Raw genomic sequence first — 23,063 nt, forward strand, 5'->3', positions numbered from 1 at the left:
CGGGCACGGAGCCGGACCAGCGCTGGGACGGCTTCCCGCGCCCTTTGCTCCCGAACCTCGCCGCGTGGATCGGCCGCGATCCCTGGGAATGGCAGGAAAGGAGGTAGAGGAGGGCGAGGAAGGAGCCCTGGGGTGCATCGGGTGGCCAGCATGTCGGGAGGGGCGATCAGCCGTCTCTGCTCAGCCCTAGTGAGGCACATCTGGAGTGCTGTGTCCAGGTACAAAAAACACCAGGAGCTGCTGGAGAGGGTCCAGCAGAGGGCACAAAGATGTTGAGGGATCTGGAGCACTCTCTTACAAGGAGAGACTACGGGAGCTGGACCAGTTTAGTGTGGAGTAGAGAAGACTGAGAGGGGATCTCATCATTACATATAAATAACTCAAAGGTGGGTGCCAAGAGGATGGTGCCAGATTCTTTTCAGTGGTGCCCAGCAACAGGATGAGAAGCAGTGGCCACAAACTAAAACACAACAAGTGCCACCTCAACATGAAGAACTTCTTTACACTGAGGGTGGCGGAGCACTGGAACAGGTTTCCCAGGGAGGTCATGGAGTCTCCCTCTTTGGGACTTGCTGTAGCACACTCAAATGCTTGTTAGCTGTAATCTGAAAAGCACACATCAAAAGCCTCCAAGCCCTCACTTTAAACATAACATTTTTAACTCCTTTGCTTCTCACACCTAGCACACACCACTTGGCAACTGAGGGCACTGGCATATAAAAACTAAAGGATTTGGCAGGAAGGGGCATAGAAGATAGTCCTTCACCCTGATGCTACTCTGTTCTTTTGGATGGGTCTTAAAAGCAGCCATTAAAAAACAATGGTATGAGTGGATTTGCATCTCACCACTCATATTCTCAGCCTGGGCTGTTCCTTGGATGTATTTTTACATGCCATTTCCACTGCAAGCTGATAACCTGCACCTTAGAAGGCTAACTGATCTGCTTTTAGAGACCCTACATCAGAGCCAAAGCCACTCTCACAAAAGTGTTAGGACTGAGAGAAGCCATTCTGCACAGTCCTAGTTCATTTAAGCACCCTGTATCTGCTGCACAGATTACTTGAATTTAGTCTGAAACTATGATCATGAGAACTAAAACACATATAAAAAAACATCTTTCCAGTACTTCTCCATTCAAAGTGACTTGAGATTTAGTCCATTTTCAGAGCAGGCAAGTGTGGATACAAATAGCACCTGAAAATGGGCACTTAGAGGGGTCTCTAATTTTTCACTCACACTCTTGGTGCTGGGGAATACATCTGCACAAGCAAAAGGTGATACTCCACATTCAGGATCTCAGTTATGCAGGTATCAAACACAGGTCCTGATTCCATATCTGCTAAACAAGAGAGCAGTAACACTAGCAGTACCCTAAATGCCATGAAAATGGGTTCAGAGGAAAAGGAAAAGAAGCACCACACAGCGACTCACTTACTTCCCCTTCTCCCTACCAGGTGGGATGGGGAGAGAATCAGAAAGGTAAAAGCAAGGCACATTATGGGCTGAGATAAAGATAGTTGAACGGGTAAAGCAAAAGCCAAGTACACAGGAAAGCAAAAGGCAGGAGGTCAGCCATCCCAGGAAAGCCAGGCTCCATCACACAGGGGCTTGGGGAGACAAACACCATCATGCAAAATGTCCCCCTTTCCTCCTTCTCCTTCCCCCAGCTCTGTGAGCTTGGTGCCACATGGTCTGGAATGTCCCTTGGGTCAGCTGCCCAGCTGTGTCCCCTCCCAGCTCCTTGTGCACCCCCAGCCTCCTCTCTGGTGGGGTGAGGAGCAGAAAGGGCCTTGATGCTGTGTAAGCCCTGCTCAGCTGTGACAAAACATCCCTGTCTTACCAGCACTGTTTCCTGCACACATCCAAAACAGCCCATACTAACTGCTGTGAACAAGATAAAGTTTATCCCAGCCAAAATCAGCACATCCTCCAATTTTGTCAATGTTCATGAAAACTTCAAATTAGTTGTTTTTCACCACTTCAGTCCAAATACTACTTAAACATTTACACTGACTCTTTTTTTCACCCCTTCCTCAGAATGTCTCAGTGGTATCAACTACAGCAACTTGATTCCAAGTTTTTGGAGCAAGTCCACCAGCTATATGATGACAGCTTTCCTATGGAGATCAGGCAATACCTGGCACAGTGGCTGGAAAACCAGGATTGGTAAGCCCAGGAATTAATTCAGCTTTGGGTTGTGTGATATGCAGTGCCCTCAGAAGGGCAGTTACAGGCAGCAGCAGAATGCTGGGGAAGCAAGCAAGTTGCTGGGTAATCCTTTGCTGGTGGGATGCTTCAGTAGCTCTGTGGGTGCTCCAGCCTGTGTTCCTGCCTCTCTTCAGGGCTTTCTAGAGGGGACTGATACCTGGAGTAAGTGTCCTTGCTCATAATGTTCTCAGTGGTCCAGAACAAAAGTGGCTGTTTTCAGACCAATTAGTTACTACCTTGGTAGCATCAGTCTCTCACTCTTCAAAGACTCTGAGCTTCTGCCAGCCTTTCTGTGGTGTCTTCTCTTTGAGGGGTGATACAACATGCACATGCATCAGGGTCACTTTGAGGTTACTGATGTGCATGGAATGAGTAAATGAATTTGAACAGAATGTGGCAAGAATAATAGAGAAACAACATTCCTGTATCCAGGAAAGTAAAGTCAGTTAAGAGAGTGAAACTGGCTTACATTTGAAGGCAATTCTCAGTGTTTGCATATTCTACAAGTGGAGTTGGGGATTAAAAATCAAGTACACCTGTATGTATTTCTTGGCTCTTGTGTTGGAAGTGTATCTAACCCAAGCATGCTTTAAATTATTCCAGGGAACATGCAGCCAACAATGTATCGTTTGCTACACTCCTCTTCCATGAGCTGCTGTCACAGCTTGATGATCAATTCAGTAGATTCTTGATAGAAAACAACTTTTTGCTGCAGCACAACATAAGGAAAAGCAAACGTAACCTTCAGGTAGGCCTGGGTTATCTGTACAATCTACACATCTATATGTTATCTATATATCCATACATGTGCTTCATTTACTTCAGTGCAATTGGATGCCTCTAAGCAACTACCCCACTGTGAGGGATTTTCACAGAGGATGTGTGAGAAACCTGATTTAAAAGCCAGAATTCAAGTGTTTTGATTGGCTACTGTTAGAAAGTTACAGTTTAATTATCAGCTCAGTTACAGTTTGAGAACTTTTGGGAAAAGAAAACCCCCCAGGGTAGCACCATCCTGAGCAGAGCAGGGCAGTACTCAATCCACAGCACATTTCAGCTTTGTGTGCAGGTAAAACAGGTGGGATTTGCATCCAGCCTGGACTGTGTGTTAAACCAGCACCCATAGCAAGGTGTGGGAGGGTGGCTCTTGAGGGATGAGCTCTCTCTAGGACTGTAGGGTGGTATCCCACATCTCCCAGGATTGTCTCTGACCCTTTCCTGCTTCTTTGTATGCCACTGAACTAAAATGGAAACTTGCTCTTGGAGCTGGTTGTGGCCATCACACCCTGTAATCCTGGAGCAGGCTATGACCAGTGTGTTCCCTGGGGCTCACACTGGGGTCATGCCCTAATTTATTTTGCCAGTCTGAAAGTTACTGAAAGACAAGAAATTATGTGTATGGACTTTAACAATAGACTCTGTCTCTAATGCTAGGATAACTTCCAAGAAGATCCAATACACATGGCAATGATCATCCACAACTGTCTGAAAGAAGAGAGGAAAATACTGAACTGTGCCCAGGCATCCAATGAGGTAACAATCTTGAAATATCTGCTGCAGTTGTATCTTCCCTTGCCTGTTGTCTGGGACAAGGGACGTGGATGAAGACTGTCAGGGGAAACAGGCTGTCCTCTCTCTGCTAGATAAGAGGTTCCTTAAAAAAGAAAAAGCACTGATATGTACCAGCTGGAGAACACTAATTTGTACCAGCATGGCTTTTTTCTGCTGAATGAAGCATTTGAAGGATAAATGGCCAGGAAATAATTTTTATTCTTTGAGTGACATAAAAGCTGGTTGTTTTAATGCTTCTGTAGTACGGTGTAGCCTGTTGTGCCAATTGGACTTTATTTTAATAATGAGTGCTTAACACATATCTAGTAAGATTTTAGGTTTGTTCTTCTGCATTTTACTCCCCAGTTTACTCTCTATTAAGCAGCTGAGCATGCTTCTTTGGACTATCTCTGGAAAAATGATGCATCATCCCCCTTCCCAGTAGTCTCCCAGTATTTCTTTCTAATTTTAGAGGTGTTTTGGGGTGTTTTTTAGTGAAGCCCTTTTCTTTCTTCTGAATTATAGGTAAAGCCATATCTTCTCCATCATCATCTGTTCTCCAGCTTCCCACCGTTTTTTGTCCTTTGCAAGAACTGTTTCGCAATAAAAATTCCACAGTTGGGAAAGGCATGCAGAATACATGGATGGCTGTAATCCACTTATGTAGAAATAAAGGGATGACTGACCAGGCATGTTAATTTCCAATTGGAAATACCTCAGTTTATAGCAAGGCTTTGAATGTGCAGCGTGGGAAGAGCACTTGGGCAGGGTCTTTCAACAAGAGGCCCTTTGCAGCAGTGTCCAAAGCAGCTGCTCTAAGAGTATGACTCTGACAGAGCCCCTGGAGCTGCAGCACAGCTGTTTGGTCCTGGCACATGACATAAAGCACTTGCTGCTGCCTTTCCAGTACCCAATAAATGTGGGTCATCAAAAAGGGAAAGGGAATTACAGAATGGTTTGGATTGGGAGGGACTTTAGAGATCATGTACCTTCCTCTAGACTGGGTTGCTCAAAGCCCAATACAGCTTGACTTAAATCCATTATGGGGGACCTTTAGCACTTTACTAAAATAAATACTTTGTTTCTTTCATATTCACCTGAATTAGATTTTTTTATACTACAGAATTTTAGTATGATTCATCAGAACAAGCCACACTTCCTCAGATTGTCGACAAATGCCACTCATTTACAGTAATGAAAAAAGTTATGGGTCACTCTGTTTTGACTTGTTCTGCTTCTTCCCTCAGATGGAAGTAGGGAGTGTACAGAACACTGCAACTGGGATGCCAGACAAGCAGAAGGAGCTTGATGCCAAAGTTAGGGATGTAAAAAGCAGTGTTACAGTAAGTATAACTTTTCTCAGTAGGGTTTGTTGATTTGCAGATGCTGAAAATTAGACTTGATATAATGACAAATAAAAGTAAGGTGGGGTTTTCAAGTCTATCAACCAGGGATTTCCTGTGCACAGGAAGTACCTCGTGCCTAAACTTTAGCAACAAAAGCATTTTACCCATCAGAAATACTAGCAAATGAGGGAAGAAAAAACTCTTAAATCATAACTGACCAGTTTGTTGCTAACTAGAAAATGTACTTTTTTTAGTATATAGACATTTGTCTTAATAAATATAGTCACAACAGAAAGCTTTTCTCCAAATTGTACATAAGAGTTTGAAAGTTTAAAATGCTATGTGCTGTTCCAGGTTTTACCACTGTAGCCTAGGTTCTCCTAAACTCTGTGAACTTACATGGCTTGACCACAAGGGTATTTCCATACTTTATAATTAACAGATTTCAGTTAGTTGAGAAGGAGGAAGGATGTATAGAAGGCGATAAAATGTAGAAATAATTCCTGTTAGTCCAGGAACAGACATTGCTATAAAACTGGACTTCATGTCCTTCAGGGCTGGTACCCAGCAGTTCCTAATCAGATCAAGTCTTGCTTTACTTGAAAATATTAAATAATTGTGGCCGCCCTCACTTGTGCGTTACAGGATGTGGAACAGGACATCAAGACGTTAGAGGATATGCAAGATGAATATGACTTCAAATGTAAAACCCTGCAGAACAGAGGTGAGTCATTTTCCAAAGACACCCCCTATTGTATATAGTTTGTCAGAGTAAACTGCTCTTTATGTCAGGGCACTGAGCCTAATGATAACACAGCCAAACTTACTGGTCATGTCCCTTGTTGATTAACTCTGCTTCGCACTGATACCTAAATTTCTGCATGCCTTTTGTTCCAAGTAAGAGTCTCCTTGTTAACATAGCATTCCTTTGCCCTTTACATCCCTTTGCCACTAGAAGTAGCAAACCCTGTAGGCTCTGTAACCATTCAACCATACACTTAATTAGTGATGTTTCACAAATGCCAAGCCAGCTTTAGGTTTTGTAGGCTCTTATGTACCAAGGGAAATGCAGAGTCCACACTGGTTTCATTATACAGCTCTGTCTCTGTTGTTGAATTCTTTGTTCTAGAAAAGACTTTAGTTTCTAACACAGCTTGGCAGAGCTGACTATCCCTTAGAACAGGGACATGTTCAGAAGGTACTAAGGGAAACACTAAGCCAGCATCTTGCTTTTTGTATTTGTCCCCTTCTCACCTCAGCATTTCCCCCTCCCATCCTTCAGCACTCCTTCAGCCTCACATTCCCAATTTGGACTTATTTTACAGAACACGAGTCCAATAGTATGTCTCAGGAGGAATACAAGAAAGAGCAGCTGAATCTCCAGCACATGTTCTTATCACTGGACCGCAAGAGAAAGGTAGCATTCAAGTTTTCTTTCAGAAGTCAGCAGCTCTTCATCTTAAGCACACGTTCATTTTCATTGAATTGACATAAATTAGCAGTCGGAAAGTTTTTTTAATATATCAGTTGAACTGAGATATTTGCAGAGTTTTGCAAAACAGATGAGCACTAGCTAAAACAGTACTTAGTTCTCCTGTGTGAAGTATTTCTAATAAACAGGGTAATCTCCTATTCTGTGTAGGAGGTGGTGAATAAGATAGTGCAGCTGCTGCAGAGCACAGAGCATACACAGGCTGCCCTCATTAACGATGAGCTGGTGGAGTGGAAGCACAGGCAGCAGACAGCGTGCATTGGTGGGCCACCCAACGCCTGCCTCGACCAACTGCAGAACTGGTAAGGCTTTGGTAAGACCTCATTTAAACCATGTTATGAAGGAGCACCACATCTACAAAATATACTGATTATTTCTATGATCCATTTCCATTCTGTCTTAGCATAACTGCATTCATTTTATTACCTCACCACAAAGCGTACTCCAGGCACTGCCACATCCACATGGACAGTGACCTGGCTGGTGCCTTAGCACTAGTACAATATAAAAAAGTGCTAAAAGTAATGAGATTGTGTCAATTGTAGGTTCACCATTGTTGCTGAAAGTCTACAGCAAGTTCGTCAGCAGCTCAAGAAGCTTGAGGAACTGGAACAGAAGTTCACCTACGACCCTGATCCCATCACAAAAAATAAACAATTTCTGCAAGACCTAACACACAAGCTTTTCCAGCAGCTCATCCAAAGGTAATAAACCATAAGGATATTTTTGGTGTTACCATGAATAAATAGATGAAGAGCACCTTCCCTACCGTTCCCTCAGTATTTCCTACATAGTATCTTTTTATTTTCCAGGGTTTTCCTAAGTTTGTCAAACGTTAAACTGAATTACTGGTTTTGAGATTTACCCCATCTAGGATTTCCACAGGTTCAGGCCTATGGAAAGGGTTTATGCTCAGTGATTATTGAAGTTAGCAGGAGCTTTGCTGCAGTACGCATTGATTACTCAAATTCTCAGTCTGTTAGTCCACTTCTCACTTCAAGCTTCAAAGTTCAAGCAAAGAGAGGCAAGAAACAATCTGCATCAAGCTGTGCCCAAAATAGATATACTCTAGATTCTCCAGTCCTTTGTCACTGGACACATCATCTTTGCCTCTAGCACGGGGAGGACAGCCCTGCCTCTATACCACCTTTCTGATGCAAGTTACTGTAGCTGGTAGTTGCCTCACAGAAGATCAGAAACCTATTCTGTAAAGACACAGTAGATAAAAATTTGGGGTGTATTAAAACAGGCTAGCCCCAAAAGTTTGTTTCTTTGGGTTAGCTGGCCCTCATCAAATTCCCTGCTAGTGTATCCATGCCTTGGGCACGTGTTGTTACACAGCGCTGTTACTGTAAGAATTCAGGAAGCCCTGGGAATGGCAAACAAAGCAGCTCTCCTCACTTGCACCATGCTAATTGCAGCACAGTGTGTTTCCTTGCTGTTTGATTTCAGGGAAGTGTGATGTAGCAATCTCCCTCCTCAAGCCATCAATGTATTGCAGAAAAGCCAACACTTAAAAAAATCACTATTTCTAGCCCCATTGTAACAATTGAAAGGAGCTGAGTCACACACCTCTGTGTAGATTGAAGCTAAGTGAATAAAGTGTATAGTATTACTGGTAAATCAGCATTCTTTAAAGTTCACTTTTATGTGGTTTCTTATTTAAGAGCATTACAGATAAATCATAGTGCCTTTAACCTGTTCTTCCCTAGCTCCTTTGTGGTAGAGAGGCAGCCTTGCATGCCAACACATCCTCAGAGGCCACTAGTCCTGAAGACAGGAGTGCAGTTCACTGTGAAGCTGAGGTATGTTTTCCCCTTTCCCTGTTCCTTTTTTGTGGTAAGGCTTTCCTGTCACTGGCTTCCTGCAGCCCAGAGGATTGCACAGCCTGCCCTGCAGCCCAGGAGCTGAGGCAGGAGGAGGGAAGTGCCAGGGGCAGGGGCTTTCTTCTGGCAGAACTTAACTCCTATTCAGCTTTTACCCTTTCCCAGAAGTGTGGCGTACCAAGTGTGTAACAAACATGCAGAGCCCTTTGTCATGCCAAAGGGTACCAAGTGTGTAACAAACTCAACCAAACAGCAAGAAGACACATGCAGAGCCCTTTGTCATGCCAAAGAGTAACTCATTTGCCCATTTAGTTTTATCTCTAAATGCTGTCTGATATGGAGCAAGCTTGGAGCCTGCATGTGGCCCCTGAGTGTGCTGAAATGTCTGTGGTAAGCAACACAATAGAAGAGAACCCATATTTTTCAATTGCTGATGCTAAAAAAAAATCATACTTCTCTTTCCAGATTGCTGGTGAAACTGCAGGAACTGAACTACAACTTGAAAGTGAAAGTTTTATTTGACAAGTATGTTGCATTTATTTCATCCCTCTTATGTAATGGTAAACAGTTCCCACACTCAGAAACCCAAGAGCAACCAAACATTAGAAGTGTTGAGTAGGCCAGCAGCAGGCTGGTTCTCCATGGCAGCAGGTACATCCTTCCCCTTCCTCTAAATCTCTCTCTGCCACCAGAGACTTGTCACAAAGGGCAGATGGCCTCAGCTTCTCACCATCAGTTCCACAGAGAAGAGCTCACTACTGCTAAATCAGACACAGGGCATCACCCAGGCAACAGCCATTCTGCTGGGGTGTTTCACCTGGATTAGCACAAGTGACAGTGTGGCATTGGACCCCACCATTCCTAGTCACATAATTCAGTCATCTCTAGAATCTCTTCGTTTTTGGGTACATTCTAGTAAGGAATGTAGTTATCCTCAAGCTGCCTTTGAATGAGGGGTATAATCTGCCCACCTGTAACATATGACATGTTCCCAATCAGAGAAAAAAATTACAGCAGTTGAAACAGATTAATACCAATCTTTTGTATTTTGTCAGGAGTTCAGGTGAGTTTTGCACTTACTTCCAGGACAGGCAAAGAAATATGACAGGCTGTCCAAAATAATGACAGGGACTGTGCTTTCAAGAGAGCAAGTGGGCTTTTGTCTTCTCAGACAAGTAATTTTGTCCGCTTGAAATGGCTCTAGGGTCCAGAAACTTGCATAGAATCGTAAAAAAGTTAAAAAAAGGAATTCTTATGTGCAAGTCTTTTAAGTGCACTAGATAGAATGCAACTCAGTAAAATCCCAAGTGTTAGGAAAACCAGTTCAAGTGATGCAGCAATTTATCCAAGTTTAAGTGCAAGTTTAGAACTACATTGTTTTTTCCTCAGAGCAAGAGTTAAAATTGTTATAGTAAAAAAAAGTACTTCTTTTGATTATAAAGCCCCCATAGCAATACCAAGCCTCAGTAAAACACAGCCTGTATAGCCAAAATATTTATTTTGACTGCTTTAACCAATTGCCTCATCTTTTGCACAAGAATTTCACAAAAGCATTTTACCAATTCTCAGTCTGCACTGTCAGCTACTATAACATGCACATTTTCTGTGTCTTTGGCAGAATCTTTAAAATATTATTTTGTCCTTTTTTTTCTTGACAGAGATGTAACTGAGAAGAACTCAGTCAAAGGGTATGTGGCATCAGAGTTTGATATATTAACATTAGGTTCTTTCAATGAATGACAGATTTAATTACATTTTCTCTCTCTTTGTGTAGGTTCAGGAAATTTAATATTTTGGGAACAAACACAAAAGTAATGAACATGGAAGAATCTACTAATGGAAGTCTAGCAGCAGAATTCAGGCACTTGGTAGGGGGTTGGTTTTTTTCTTTCTATTACTGATACGGCCACTTAATTTTGTAGTAGAGCGTGGTAGGGAGGAAACAAATTACTTTTGTTATTGAAGTCATTCATTTTTTGTGTAAAGAGGAATGTGATTATATCTCCTTTTTCTTTGTTCTGTCCTTTTAAAAATATTTTTTGCCTGTTTCAAAATCAGAATCAATCAAAATGTGATTGCTTGTCACTGAAAAAGGGACAGAAGTGCAAACAAGAGTATTTGCTGCCATACAGCTTATGCTGCAATGGGTTCTTGGGAGAAGGAAACTAAAAAAGCCTAGAAAGGCTGGTTTCGGCCTTTCAGAGGAAGGTCCATAGATAGGGAAGTCTGGAATAGTTGAGTCTGGAAGATGAAAATTGTCAAAGAGTGCGCAGCTGCAAGAGAGTCAGTGCCTTTGGCAGGCTATGGGGCACTTCTGATCTGCAGATTGTGAGGGAACACTTGGGTTCCATCACTACAGCAGGAAAAATGCAAGTCCAGAACCAGGGAACATGGGGGTACTTGGATAAACCAATATTCCATCTGATCCTGATTTCATGCTGCTTCTGTTCTTAAAAGGCCTCTTGCATAAAGGCACTGCAACATAACTGTGCAATATCTTTTTTCACAGATGAACAGTTTATAAAAGGGTAGTAGTTACCTACAGTTTAATCCTTTGGCTCCCACAGTTTAGAACCAAATAGAATCAGACAGTAGTGCAGCAAGTTTGCATACAGCTGAGCAAGTGGAACACGTAAGTGGAGCTCTACCACTCCCATTTGTGGCTGCCATAAATGAGTGACAGGTTTTTTGTTCGTTTGCAGCAACTGAAAGAGCAGAAAAACACAGGGAGCAGAACAAATGAGGTAAGCAGCACTAACCTTTCCTTTGTAAGGTTTTAGCATAATATTAACAAGGCATTCATTTAAGGTAATGCTCTCTGCTCAGGCCCATGAAGACACACGTGGGATGAGAGGTCATAGGAGAGGAGTTCAGTGTTTCTACAGAGTGATCCATGTACAAAGAGCCTGCAAAGAGAGCTACTGCCAGAATGGCACTGAGGGACTCTCCCTCACTGGCATCTGCATTTAACAGGGCTTCCTGGCAAGCACAGATTTTTCTATGGCTTATAGGTAGTAGCCAAAAAAACCCAAAAAAACCATGCCTGGACAGGCAGTTTTAGGAAGTCAGCACTGTCACTTGACTTTGACCAGTAAGCACTTATTGAGGTCTACAGCATGTTACCATGGGCAGAAAAACTTCACCATTAATTCACCCTAGGAATTTTCAGTCTCTGAAAAGTTTTCTTATCTTTTTTTAAAGGGTCCTCTGATTGTGACAGAAGAGCTTCACTCTCTGAGTTTTGAGACACAGCTCTGCCAGCCTGGTTTGGTAATAGACCTAGAGGTAAGTCTTAGATCAAACAGATGCACTTCAGTTCCTGTCTGTCACTTGTGCTGACAATCTTAACTTTTTTCTCTCTTTTGTTTTCTTTTTTTTTTTTGAAGTACTGGGATATCATGTACTTTCAGTTATTTCAAATTATGGAAATGACACTTCACAACAACTCTGTATAGACACAGAGAATTCTGGCAGATCTCTGGGTAAATACAAATAGATGTGCTTTGCAAAATGTCTGATACCTAGAGGGCTGAAACCACAGGGTTGGTTATCAGTTTACATTTATTTCAGAAGCAGTCTGCTGTGAACTCTACTGTCACTATCAGTGCTGGGATAACTGACACTAAATGAAAGTCCTTATTAGACAAAAATCACCCAAGTCTTTCCAGTATTTCATCATACTTTCTTCCCTATGTACAAACTTTTACAGAAAAAGTCAAGATTATGCAAGCAGGGAATTAAAAGAGAAATGAGTGTGTGGATAATCTCAAGGAGGATTGTGGCAACAGTGCAGGGTAACCTGACACGTTTCCTTTTGTGTCCCTTTCAGACCACATCCCTTCCCATTGTTGTGATCTCAAATGTGAGCCAGCTTCCCAGTGGATGGGCTTCTATCTTGTGGTTCAACATGCTGTCTACTGATCCCAAGGTATTTGCAAGGAAAAAAAAAAAGGATGTTTTATCAGGTACTATGTCTAATTTTCAAGCATTGTTTGCAGGTGTCTGCTACATTTGAGCCCTGCAGATGACTCTTAATGAGTTTCAGGTGTAGAGAGGAGCAGTGACTTCCCTGACCTAAATAGAGCAATGCTTGAAACCCCCATAAGGGTAGTGTACATGTATTCAGGATATACAGCACACAGTGAGAAGCCAAATGAACATTCAAGATCTCAATTATGGTGCACTTGAGTAATCCAGCAATTCTGCCTGCTAGGAGAAGACCTATCCAGAGCTCCAGAAATTGCTTTTCCTGGTAAAGAGTGCCTGGAAGTACAGCTGCCTGCTTCTGCAGAGCTGTCTCAAGCTGACATCCATTCTTAAACCTGGAGCTTGTTTGGGCAATGCAAAAATTCAAGTGGCATTCCAAAATTAATGTTTGTTTACTATAGCTTGTATTTTTCTCTTCCATTCTAGAACTTGTCCTTCTTTCTGAATCCACCTTGTGCAAAGTGGTCTAAGCTTTCTGATGTTCTGAGTTGGCAGTTTTCTTCTGTAACAAAGAGAGGACTTAATGCAGATCAGCTGAGCATGCTGGGGGAGAAGCTTCTTGGTAAGATCTGCTTTCATCACAGATGGCCTGTCTGAACTGAAGCTAGTTCTGCACCTTTTCCTGCAACCCATTTTAAGTTTTCCTTTCCTCTCACAGCTTTCCCCCTCCTACAACATAACTTTGTAGCAATGAAGCATTTTCCACTTTTCAGTATGGCAGTGTTTGTAAATGAGATCATGTCATGAAAAAAATCTGCAGCTCTAACTTGGGAGTTTTATGCATTAGAGCACCACAGACTGAGCCTAATTCTGCCTTTTGAAGTAACACTCATGTTTAGTCAGTCTGTGAAGTGGATGTTTCTTGGCATCTCTCAGGTTTTTTTTTTAAATCCACCTCCATTCATTTTAACTTCATGCATGCCCCCAGCTACAGTGGGGATACACTCTGCATAAACACAGTTGCAGTATCAGCATGAAAACCCTATGAAACTGCTAAAGAATATCAAACTGAATTATCTCCCACATGAGTGTCCTTAATAAAACCCATCAGCCATGGGTTTTGTTTCCAAACTCCTTGCAGTTTGCCTGAACAGGCAGAGCACTTTACGCTGCTACTGATTTTGCACAGTAGACTCTAGATGAAAAATACTATTGATTCAGTATATTTCATTAACTTTAAGTTTCAGGGAAAAAATGATATTTAAAGGCATTTGAGATTAGTGTGTCTAAGTGGAAAGTACAGCATTCCACTCTCTAATTCCCCCAAGACATAAGATCTGACAAAAAGCTGTTAATTTATTAGATTCCTTTTCAAATTTCTACAAAGAAAATAATTTTTTTTTTTGTTAATTAACCAACATAAAGAGACCAGTGATACGGCAAATTTGCATTTCAGAACTACAGGGGCTTTGTTGAGCTCTGGTAGGGTTGCTACTTAAATCTTATCTATATAGATAAAAATATTGCCCAGCTGAAAAAAATCCTGCTTGCTGAACACTATATTCAGGATTCCTCCATGCAAGGAGACAGAACCAGCAGGTTGCCAGGGCACAACCTGGCTGCTGTTTTTGCAACGTGAAAGTTGGCAGAATCTTGATCTCTTAACACCAGCAGTATCAGTAACAAGCTCCCTAACCCAGTTTATTTTTAGAAAAATGACAGAGAAAAGCATATTTATGGGAAGCCATAGCATGGTCTTTAGTGAGAAGAATCTGGCTCTGACTACAGTCAGGGTCTGCAAAGCTCCCAGCTACTGTAGGCCCAGCATAGGACTTTCCTTTGTGGTTTGGATGTGGTTATGAAACACTGTGGACACACAAGCAAGGCTGAAGGAAACAATTGCAACAGGAGTAAGATCAGTCTGTGGTTGGGGTAGACCTAGGAGTCAGGAGTTTCTGGGGCAAAAGCCTGCAAGTCTCCATAATCAAGGTAGGAAAGTGCTTAATCTTGGAGAGATGCTGCAGGGTCTGCTGAGCCTGCAGAGGAGTTTGTGGGCTGCAGTCTTCTTGCTGTGCTGGCAAGAACTGTGCAAGGCTTCAGTTTCCTTCCTGGAAGTGTTTTGAAGCTGGCAAGTGTTTGGTGCAGCACAGCACAGAAAGAGTCAGGATGGATTGGTTCCCATTACACAAGGGCTGCTCACACAGGTTGGGGTGCTGTAAAACCTCCCCGAGGGGAACTTGGCAACCTCTCCTGCAGGAGCTGTGAAAGCACAGCAGCCTGCCCTTCCTTTTCTTTCTTAGTCCAACAGCTGCCTTCCAAACAAACGCTCAGAACTTGGTTTGCTAAGTACTTTTAGCCTTACTAAGTAACTTATGGAACATGACTGAACTCAAATTTATTGTGTTCAGGGCCAACAAATGGAGGATCTCAGGATGGCCTTATTCCTTGGACAAGATTCTGCAAGGTATGCACACAGTTGTAAAAACTGAGATGGAAGAGGGATCTCATCTTACTTTATTGTGGGTTTTGTTTGGGCTTTTTTTGTTTGTTTCCCCCCCCCAAGGTGCCTACTTTTCTAGTAGCATCCCCTAATTATTCTAGACCTTACATGGTCATGGGAGACGGTGGTGGTGAGGTTAAAGTAGCAGCAGGAAGAAAAAGAGCTTGCAATGGCAAGGAGTAGATGATTTTGAGACTGTTTTTGGTCCATGTAAACACCATAGGAAAAAAAAAGTATCTTTCAACAAACACACAATCCCCATTATTATTAATGCAGCTGCAATTAATAGAATAGCTCTCCATTTTGACTATTACAGAAAATGTAAACAAAAAACCAGCAAGATGAACAATTCTTTTGTATCTTAGTGAAGGACATTCACCAGACCCGAGTGAGGATTAACACGGGTGGCCATGAGAGTCAGTATGATGACAGAAAGCCACATCATGGAATTTCACAGCCCTGGCTGAAGCAAGACAGAAGTAGTCTTGACATTTTTTTCAGCTTTAGATCCTAAGCTGTATAGCAACCAGGAGCAGAGTCCAGAGGAAGAGCAAGGCTCTGGTGACCTACAAGCACTCTTAATTCATTGATACAGATATCTCATGAGACATTGAGATCCAGGTCTCAACAGAAAGTGTTTCTAAGGTTTTCTGCTAGCCAGCCCAGTCAAAACTCCCAGTGGCATGGGTTTGCATGTCCCACAACTCCAATGGGGATAGCACCCAGGCAGGAACAAGAGCCTTTTATCTGCTCTTAGACCAGTGTTGTCACATGTAAGAGGTGATGGATCACACATTTGTGGGTACTGGAGGCTCAGACAGGCATTTTAACTCATGTCTCGTTATCCCTATTCTCCCCCCTCCCATCCCTGCCTTTCCATATTCTGAATTTCAGGAAAATTTAAATGATAAAAATTTCCCCTTTTGGCTGTGGATTGAGGGAATCCTGGAGCTTATTAAGAAACATCTCCTGTGTCTCTGGAATGATGGGTAAGACCTTAGTGAATTTAAAGATGTGGTCATTGCCTCAGACTTCACTTTCAGGCTAGCAATTGCACACTCAGGTTGGGAGGTTGTTTGTGCAGAGGGTGGATCTTGAAACTGGAAAAATCTGAAGCAAATGAATTCTAGTAGTGAGGAATCCTCTGATGAGGCAACTGCTAAAAGCAAGAACATCAGACCACCAAGTTGTCCCATTTAAGTCACAGAGCAGGGCTTTGAATGTTAGATCAGATTTTGTTTTGCCTCTGCTCCCACTGTAAGTCGGTTCTTCCTACATCCTAGAACATAGCCAAGAAAAACTGAAGCACAAGAAAGTGTAAGTCCTAGTGATATCCGTTTAAAAATCCCAAAAGCCAAACTCCCTGCCCGAAGAGAGTTACTGTGAGCTGCCTGGAGGTGGCAGCAGCCGGACTCGGATCGCCTGTGCCTGCACCGTGTGCCCAGAACCCGGCAGTCTTCACTGATTTTTTTTTAAGAGTATTACCAAGTAGAAGGACTCTGCCAGATGGGAACACAGTTCCATTTGCCCTTTAATACTGGTTTAGTAAACTTTTCATTCTGGGATTTCCGATTTCAGATGTAATTCTGCCCAAACTAGGCTTATCCAAAGTCACAATCCTGTGTTTTAATTTTAGCCACATTATGAAACCTCATCAAACAGCACACTCACAGTGGAGCATCCTAGTGCCTCACACTTCTGCAGGACCTACAGCAGCAGGATTGCTTTGCTACATTTAGCAGTGGCCTTCACATTTTTGTCCCCCATGTCCAGAGGAGTTCTGTCAAAGCCCTGTGCAGTACAAGCCTTGTTTCCCTGCCCCAAACCTCCCCCTTTCTTTGCTGCAGTGCAGTTGGAATATTTGTCACCATTACTGAAGCAGAGTGGCAGTTCTGGGACTGGGATTACATGTGGATTTGGTACAGGTTTGAATAGCAGAGGCTCCCCTTGTATATAAAAGGGTAAATACAACCTCAGGAACACTTGCCTTTCTTCATCCTTGAAGACTTTCCTTACACACAGGATATTGACTACTGAACACATTTGTTACCTAAAGCATTTAAACCAAATCAAACACAAAATTCACCAATCAAACCTCCAAACCCCATAAAACAGGACAGCTTACTGCATTTGAAACTCTAAGCAAAATCTACTTTCCCTAACTTAATGCACTCAAGGACAGTCATAGTACTCAAAAGATCATTATTGATGGAGCATTTTGAGGAATAAGAAATGGAGAAAACCTTTGGGGGAAAAAAAAAGGCACCAACAAAAGCAAAATACCAAGCAACAAACCAACCAAAACCAAATAGCTGGGGCTTGGCCAGGGTTATACCCTGGTACTGACTTGAAAACTCCCTCTCCAGTACCTGTCCAGATCAATCAATCGCTTACAATTACCACACCAGCCTCCTTGTCCATGCAGTAACATTTGCTGAGCACAGTGAATAAGTCACAAAAGTTTAACAGCTCCTCTAGAAAACAAGCTCAAGGCCCAAAGCAAACCCCACACATGTAATAGTGTAATCTGCAGCCAGAAAAGTTTGTTTCATCAGCCAAAAAGGAGAAACAACTACCCTTTAGCATACTTTTGAACCCAAGACTGACTGCTAGCTGAGGTCTACCCCTGTTACACACATGTAACATCACTTCTGCTCCCACAGCCCAAATTTGACAGCAAAACGGACAATCATTCTTGTTCCAAGTGCAGAAAGATGTTTGTCTAAGCCCCCAGTCTGAAGTGAGAGTGCTGAGGGAGGCTGTGGTGATTCACACTGCCACGAGGCATGAATCACCACCTGACTGCAGCCAGTCAGTCCTGCTGCCAGCTGTTCACAGGACAAAGCCTTCTGTGAGGCTTTCACCAGCTCTTCAGCCTTTAAGTGAAGGAAAGCTTTTTAGTTTTCCTAGCTAGCAGAGCACAGCTCAGTTTTTATGTTGGGGAGTAACTCAGCTCTTTCTTTTCAACATTACAGCTGCATTGTGGGCTTCATCAGCAAAGAGAGAGAACGTGCTCTGCTGAAGGACCAGAGCCCAGGAACATTTCTATTGAGATTCAGTGAAAGCAGCAGGGAGGGAGCAATCACCTTTACCTGGGTAGAGGAATCTCAGAATGGTAAGTCAGCAACAGAGAACCTTTGCTGACCTGCTTGCATCAGAACAAGAAGTCTTTGGGCCCTTCTCCTCCACCCTGAGGACCAGCACAACACCCTGGCAGCAGCAGGGCACAAGCAATAGTAGAGACACACCATACTTGGGGTAACTCAAACCACACAATCAATGGATCAAGGTTTCAGCTAGGACAAGGAGCACTTCCCAGGTCTTGCTTCTGGCCTGGAAGTTGGAAAGGAAAAACTGCCCAGACTGTCTTCCCTGCCTCCTGAGGCTCTCTCCCAGCCTCTAGTACACACACAATTGCATTTCCTTCCACACCTAAATGCAGCTTTTGTTCCTTCTTTCCTCCCCACACTCCCCATAGATAAATTATGTACTCACTTCATTTTCCAAGTAGTTCTCCTTCCTTCCCTTTTCCAAATAGATCAATGAAGAGCTTGCTTCTTCTGTGAGCTGGACTAGTTCTCATCCTCTCCTAAGGAAGCCTGAAGGCACCACAGCTACAGAAAGTTGAAGCCTCCCTTGTGCCCAGTCACGGCTCTCCCCTTATCACTCTCATTACACAGCCCCACCTGCCAGCCTGGGGCAGCTGTTGACACTTCACTTTGATGAGCCCAAAACCAGCAGCAGGTGGAAGAGAAACTGCTGATGTACCTGGGTGACTTTTTTCCCTTGGCTGCCTTCATTCCTGAGACATCCAAAAGTTCAGGGAAGATTGATAGTATTTGGAGCATTCAGGAAGGCTTATATGTCTCTCCTGATGATTCATAAAAGCCTCAAGCGGTGTATTTGGATCAAACTCCCTAACAAGCAGCAGAGTTTGAATTACATAATTTGGAAGAAGGTTAAAAAGGCAGCACAACATAAATTACTTAATGAAATATTGCAGTTAATTTCCATGGACAAGGCACACCAGTCATTCTGAGTACAAAACACACCAAGAGCCCTCACTGTGTGCTATCCCCCCATGCTTCCCTACCCCACAGAACAATTGTGCTCCCTTTGCAGGCATTAAATCCTTCTTGCAGCACTGTAGGTGTCATCCAGGCAAGGCTTTTGCTCACATGATCTCTGAATTTGTTGGAAATGGCTGCAGCTTTTCTGGATACTTTCAGAAAAAAAACTTTGAAGCCAGCTCTAAGAAGTGCTGCATTTCTCCTCAGCAGAGCCCCAGTTCCACTCAGTGGAGCCCTACACCAAGAAGGAGCTCTCTGCCGTGACCTTCCCCGACATCATCCGCAATTACAAAGTGATGGCAGCCGAAAACATCCCCGAGAACCCACTGAGGTTCCTGTACCCCAACATCCCCAAGGACAATGCCTTTGGCAAGTACTACTCCAGGCCTAAGGAGGGTGAGTGCTGTGTGGGACTCCTGCCTTTTAGCTTGTCCGCTTGTTCCTCAGCTGCTGGGGCACTGCACAATTTCTGGGGCATGGAAAGAAAGGGAGCAGTTGGCCTGAATGCCTTGGCAGCCCATCCCATGTTTATAGGTTAAGAAAAGGTCTGTTTTTAAACAGGCACAACATGAGACCTAATCAGACCAAAAACTGAAACCCCTAATTGTCACTGGCTGTCATGTGAGCCTGTGAGCTGTTCCAGAAATTTAGGCTCCTACTAACAGCCCTGACTATGACTGGTTTTGGGAGGGGTTTCTTTGCCATTTTCTACAGGAGAACAGGAAAAACTGACTCAAAATGGAATGAATTAACCATAGTGCTGTAAAATGCATGACAGAGAGACTTGCACATTATCTGGGTCATAGGCTGTATTTTTAGTACAATAAAGGTGAAAATGTGATGTAAACCTGCTGGAAAAAAAAAACCCACAAGCTTTTTTTCTCTCCTTGAAGCACCAGAGCCAATGGATTTGGATGGTCCCAAAGGAACTGGCTACATCAAGACTGAGTTAATCTCTGTATCTGAAGTGTAAGTTCTCACAAAAATGCTGGATTTTTAACAACTGGTCATAAGATTTTAGTTGTAGTTCATGTCTCTTCATACTGTTTAAACTGTAGGTGCCCCTGTCAAGTGTTTCCTCTTTGAGAATCTGATCACAACACATTAATGTGCTGCTGTGTTCAAAACACCATTTTTAGGTAAAAACCCTAGAAACTTGCAGGGAGTTGTACTGGCAATTTCTTGAAAAGCACATTCTCAAAGACTTGGACTTGTTTGGTTAGGATGTGCACCCCTGAGCAGTCTGAGTTTCATTTAAAGCCAGGCTGGCTTTGCAAAGCCTGCTCTTCCTCACAAGAGGCCTGGTTAGTGGCCCTTCAGGCCTCAGAGCCAGGCAGGGCAGCCCAGCTGTGCCTCATTTCTTTGGTGACAGTGAATCCCTGCTCTTGTCCATCAGGCACCTTTTAATCCCTTCTCTTGTCCATCAGGCACCCTTCCAGGCTGCAGTCTCCAGAAAACCTGCTGCCCATGTCTCCCGAGGAGTTTGATGAGGTGTCTCGGATGGTGGGCCCCGCAGAGATCGATACTGTGGTACGTGCCAGGAGCTCAAGGGTTCAGCCACAGCTCACTTTTCCCTTTTTCCCCCCCATATCTGAGACATACCTCAGATACTTAAGCAGGGAACACGTCTCTTCACAAGCATAGGAAAAGCTGGGGATCCAGAGTTAGACTGGGATGGCCAGCAGTTGTTTTTCAAACATGTCTGCAGTAGAAGGGTGAAGAACAGGAGAGCAAAACTGCTTTGTGTGCCTTGCAGGTGGAGGAGAGATGGCAGGGGAGGAAGGAGTATCCCTATAGTGCCTCTGGTGGGGGCTGTGTGGGGAGGGCCCCAGCAGGAGTTTGGAAGTGCTGTCCTGCCAGGGCTGGGGAGGTACTGCCTGTGAACAGAGCAGTGCTGCCCTTGCAGGCTGTGCTTCAGAAAAAGAAACAAATTCATGTGATCCCCACCCCCAGCAGCTGAATCCTGATGTGAATCAGGGTGACTGGGGCAGAAGGTGGTCATGCTCTGTGGTTAGCAAGGACTTGAGAAGCAGGGCTGGGGCTGTGTAATGAGGTTTCCTTTTCTCCTTGCAGTTGTGTACACACATCCAGCTCTGAGCTTTGGCTGAGCTTCCCCTGTGTCATTAGCACGGCCCATCCGCTTCACGCCTCCTGTGCTGCACTCAGTGCCTTGGGGACAACGCTTCACTTCCTTGGTTCCTCAGCCTCAAAGTCCAGCAACAGTTTTAGCTGATGGGAATACCAACAGCAGCAGCCTGAGCAGCCTCCCTGCATGCATATCTTTGTTTAATTAGCAAGATACCATGCACATCTTTGTTTAATTAGCAAGATACTGTGCCAGAGCGGAGGAAGAGGAAGGTGAGAATGAGAGTCCCTCAACGACAGTGATGGCAGAAACATGCAGTCATTGTTTGAAGGAATTAGTTAAAAGTTTAAAACAGTTAACTGTACATAGAAGGCTTCAAAGAAAAGCTGGTTGTTTTACAGAGGTTCTGTTCAGAAAGCTTAGACCTTGAATTTTTGTCTGCATCACAAAAGGGAAACACTCTACATATACCATGCCACAGCAAATCCATGTGCTGCTGGTTTGCTGTGCTTTTAGCTCTTCTGGGCATGGCCCATGGAGATAGCAGAAGCCCAAAATGTTACCTGCATTTCATTTTCACAATTTTCACAAGGCACAATCTTGTGTAGGATGTTTAGCACAATCTTTCTCAAAAATAGCATTTCTTAGGACACCACCTTCAAGCTGCATTGGCACATGCTGAGCTTGGAACCCAAGGTGCATAATGAAGACTAAAGCCTCTGCAGACTGTAGTCATTAGACAAAATCAGAACCTCCTCTTAGAGGACTGCAAAAGGGATTGAATTATGTTTTTCTTTACTGTGCCTAATCTGCCAAGGTGAGGATCTGGTCATCCCTGTCTTTTGCAATAATACAGACCCCATGTAGGTTATAACAGGTGGAATGGAACTCAGTTTTCTAATGCATCATGAACCAGGGCATTTATTTAACTGTTAATTCGAATAGCCAAAATACTTTACAGGTTTTGATAATGAAGTGGTTTTGTAATTAGGGGTGAGGCACAGGAAAGTGAAGCAGTTAAAGTTTATCCAGAGCAATGGCTGCACGATATGCAGTCCTTAAAGGATGAAGCTGTGCTTCCACCAGAGGAGGAACAGGTTGGTTTCTCAGCACGTTAAAGGCAATTAACAGCTCTCAGTTGAGAGGCAAGGCTGTTCAGGCAGCTGTGTCTCTCTGAGGGCACCTGTTAGTGCAGGCTCCTCATTAGCAGGGAGCTGAGCAGAGGAGCTGTAGGGCCCTGCCTGAGCAGAGCTTGGGCAAGGTGACCTCCAGAGGCCCCTCCACAGCCATCAGCTGCTGTTTGGGAACAAAAGGACTGCTTCAGTTTGGTGTGTTGTGCCCAAGACATCTTGGTGTGTTGTGCCCCCTGAAAAAGCTTCCTAGAAAAATTAAAGGACCTAGAGCATGTAACACATGTATTTAAATGAAAGCATTGCCAACACATATTTAAAAGAAAGCATTGCAAACTGACTTCTTTTTGGTGCCCTGAGTTACTGAGATTACAGTGCTACAGGAAATGACTTAATGCTTTTATCTTACTGTAACTAGCTGGATGAGTATCTGTTGCTAATACAAAAATCAAGTTGTTTTTTGAGCTATGCTTTGTATTCATGTTCTACAAGTCATTTTATTCTTCAATTTTGTGGGACTTAAAGCAGTGGCCTTATTCACAGCTTGGTCTTTCCATAGCCAATAGTTCTAGAAGCAGTGACTTTTCCTCAATGGAATATTCTTTTATATATTTTAAATAAAAGGAACTGTCAGTTGCCACTTCTTGTCCTCTCTCATGTTTTGGCTACTTCTATGATAAAGTGGATGTGCCAGTCAGTATTTTACTACTCTGTATCTCATTTTAAACTTGTTTGTGCAACTAAAGAGTTCCAGCTCTGAAGCCTGAGGCTGTATTGATGCTTTTAATTCTCTGCATTGTGGCAGGTCTGTCCGCACTAGAGTTCTTAGAAGGTGGCTGTTACCTTTTTTTATTACTGCTTGTATCACTTCATTCATTTGTTTCCATCCCCACACAACCTTCAATAAACTGAACTTGAATTTCTAA

The 23,063-nt window shown here is 43.4% G+C and overlaps 1 protein-coding gene across 2 annotated transcripts; it reads left to right on the plus strand.

Moving 5' to 3' along the window:
- The first annotated feature begins 2,039 nt into the window (after positions 1-2,039).
- STAT1 (signal transducer and activator of transcription 1) lies at positions 2,040-23,063 on the plus strand. Of its 2 annotated transcripts, none has more exons than XM_031057921.1 (23): positions 2,040-2,167; positions 2,813-2,957; positions 3,644-3,742; positions 5,008-5,103; positions 5,752-5,830; positions 6,432-6,523; positions 6,749-6,900; positions 7,144-7,302; positions 8,311-8,403; positions 8,890-8,949; positions 10,083-10,112; positions 10,199-10,292; positions 11,127-11,168; positions 11,626-11,709; positions 12,254-12,352; positions 12,838-12,973; positions 14,760-14,815; positions 15,746-15,840; positions 17,827-17,966; positions 19,129-19,317; positions 19,815-19,890; positions 20,349-20,451; positions 20,995-23,063. In XM_031057921.1, the coding sequence occupies exons 1-23, from the start codon at positions 2,040-2,042 to the stop codon at positions 21,016-21,018; spliced, it is 2,271 nt and encodes a 756-aa protein (XP_030913781.1). In that variant the 3' UTR covers positions 21,019-23,063. The 2 variants fall into 2 exon arrangements, with proteins under 2 accessions (XP_030913781.1, XP_014162542.1); XM_014307067.2 differs by having other exon boundaries at positions 19,132-19,317.

This window comes from Geospiza fortis, unplaced genomic scaffold (assembly GCF_000277835.1).
Source record: "Geospiza fortis unplaced genomic scaffold, GeoFor_1.0 scaffold112, whole genome shotgun sequence".
In the NCBI taxonomy this organism is placed as follows: Eukaryota; Metazoa; Chordata; class Aves; order Passeriformes; family Thraupidae; genus Geospiza; species Geospiza fortis.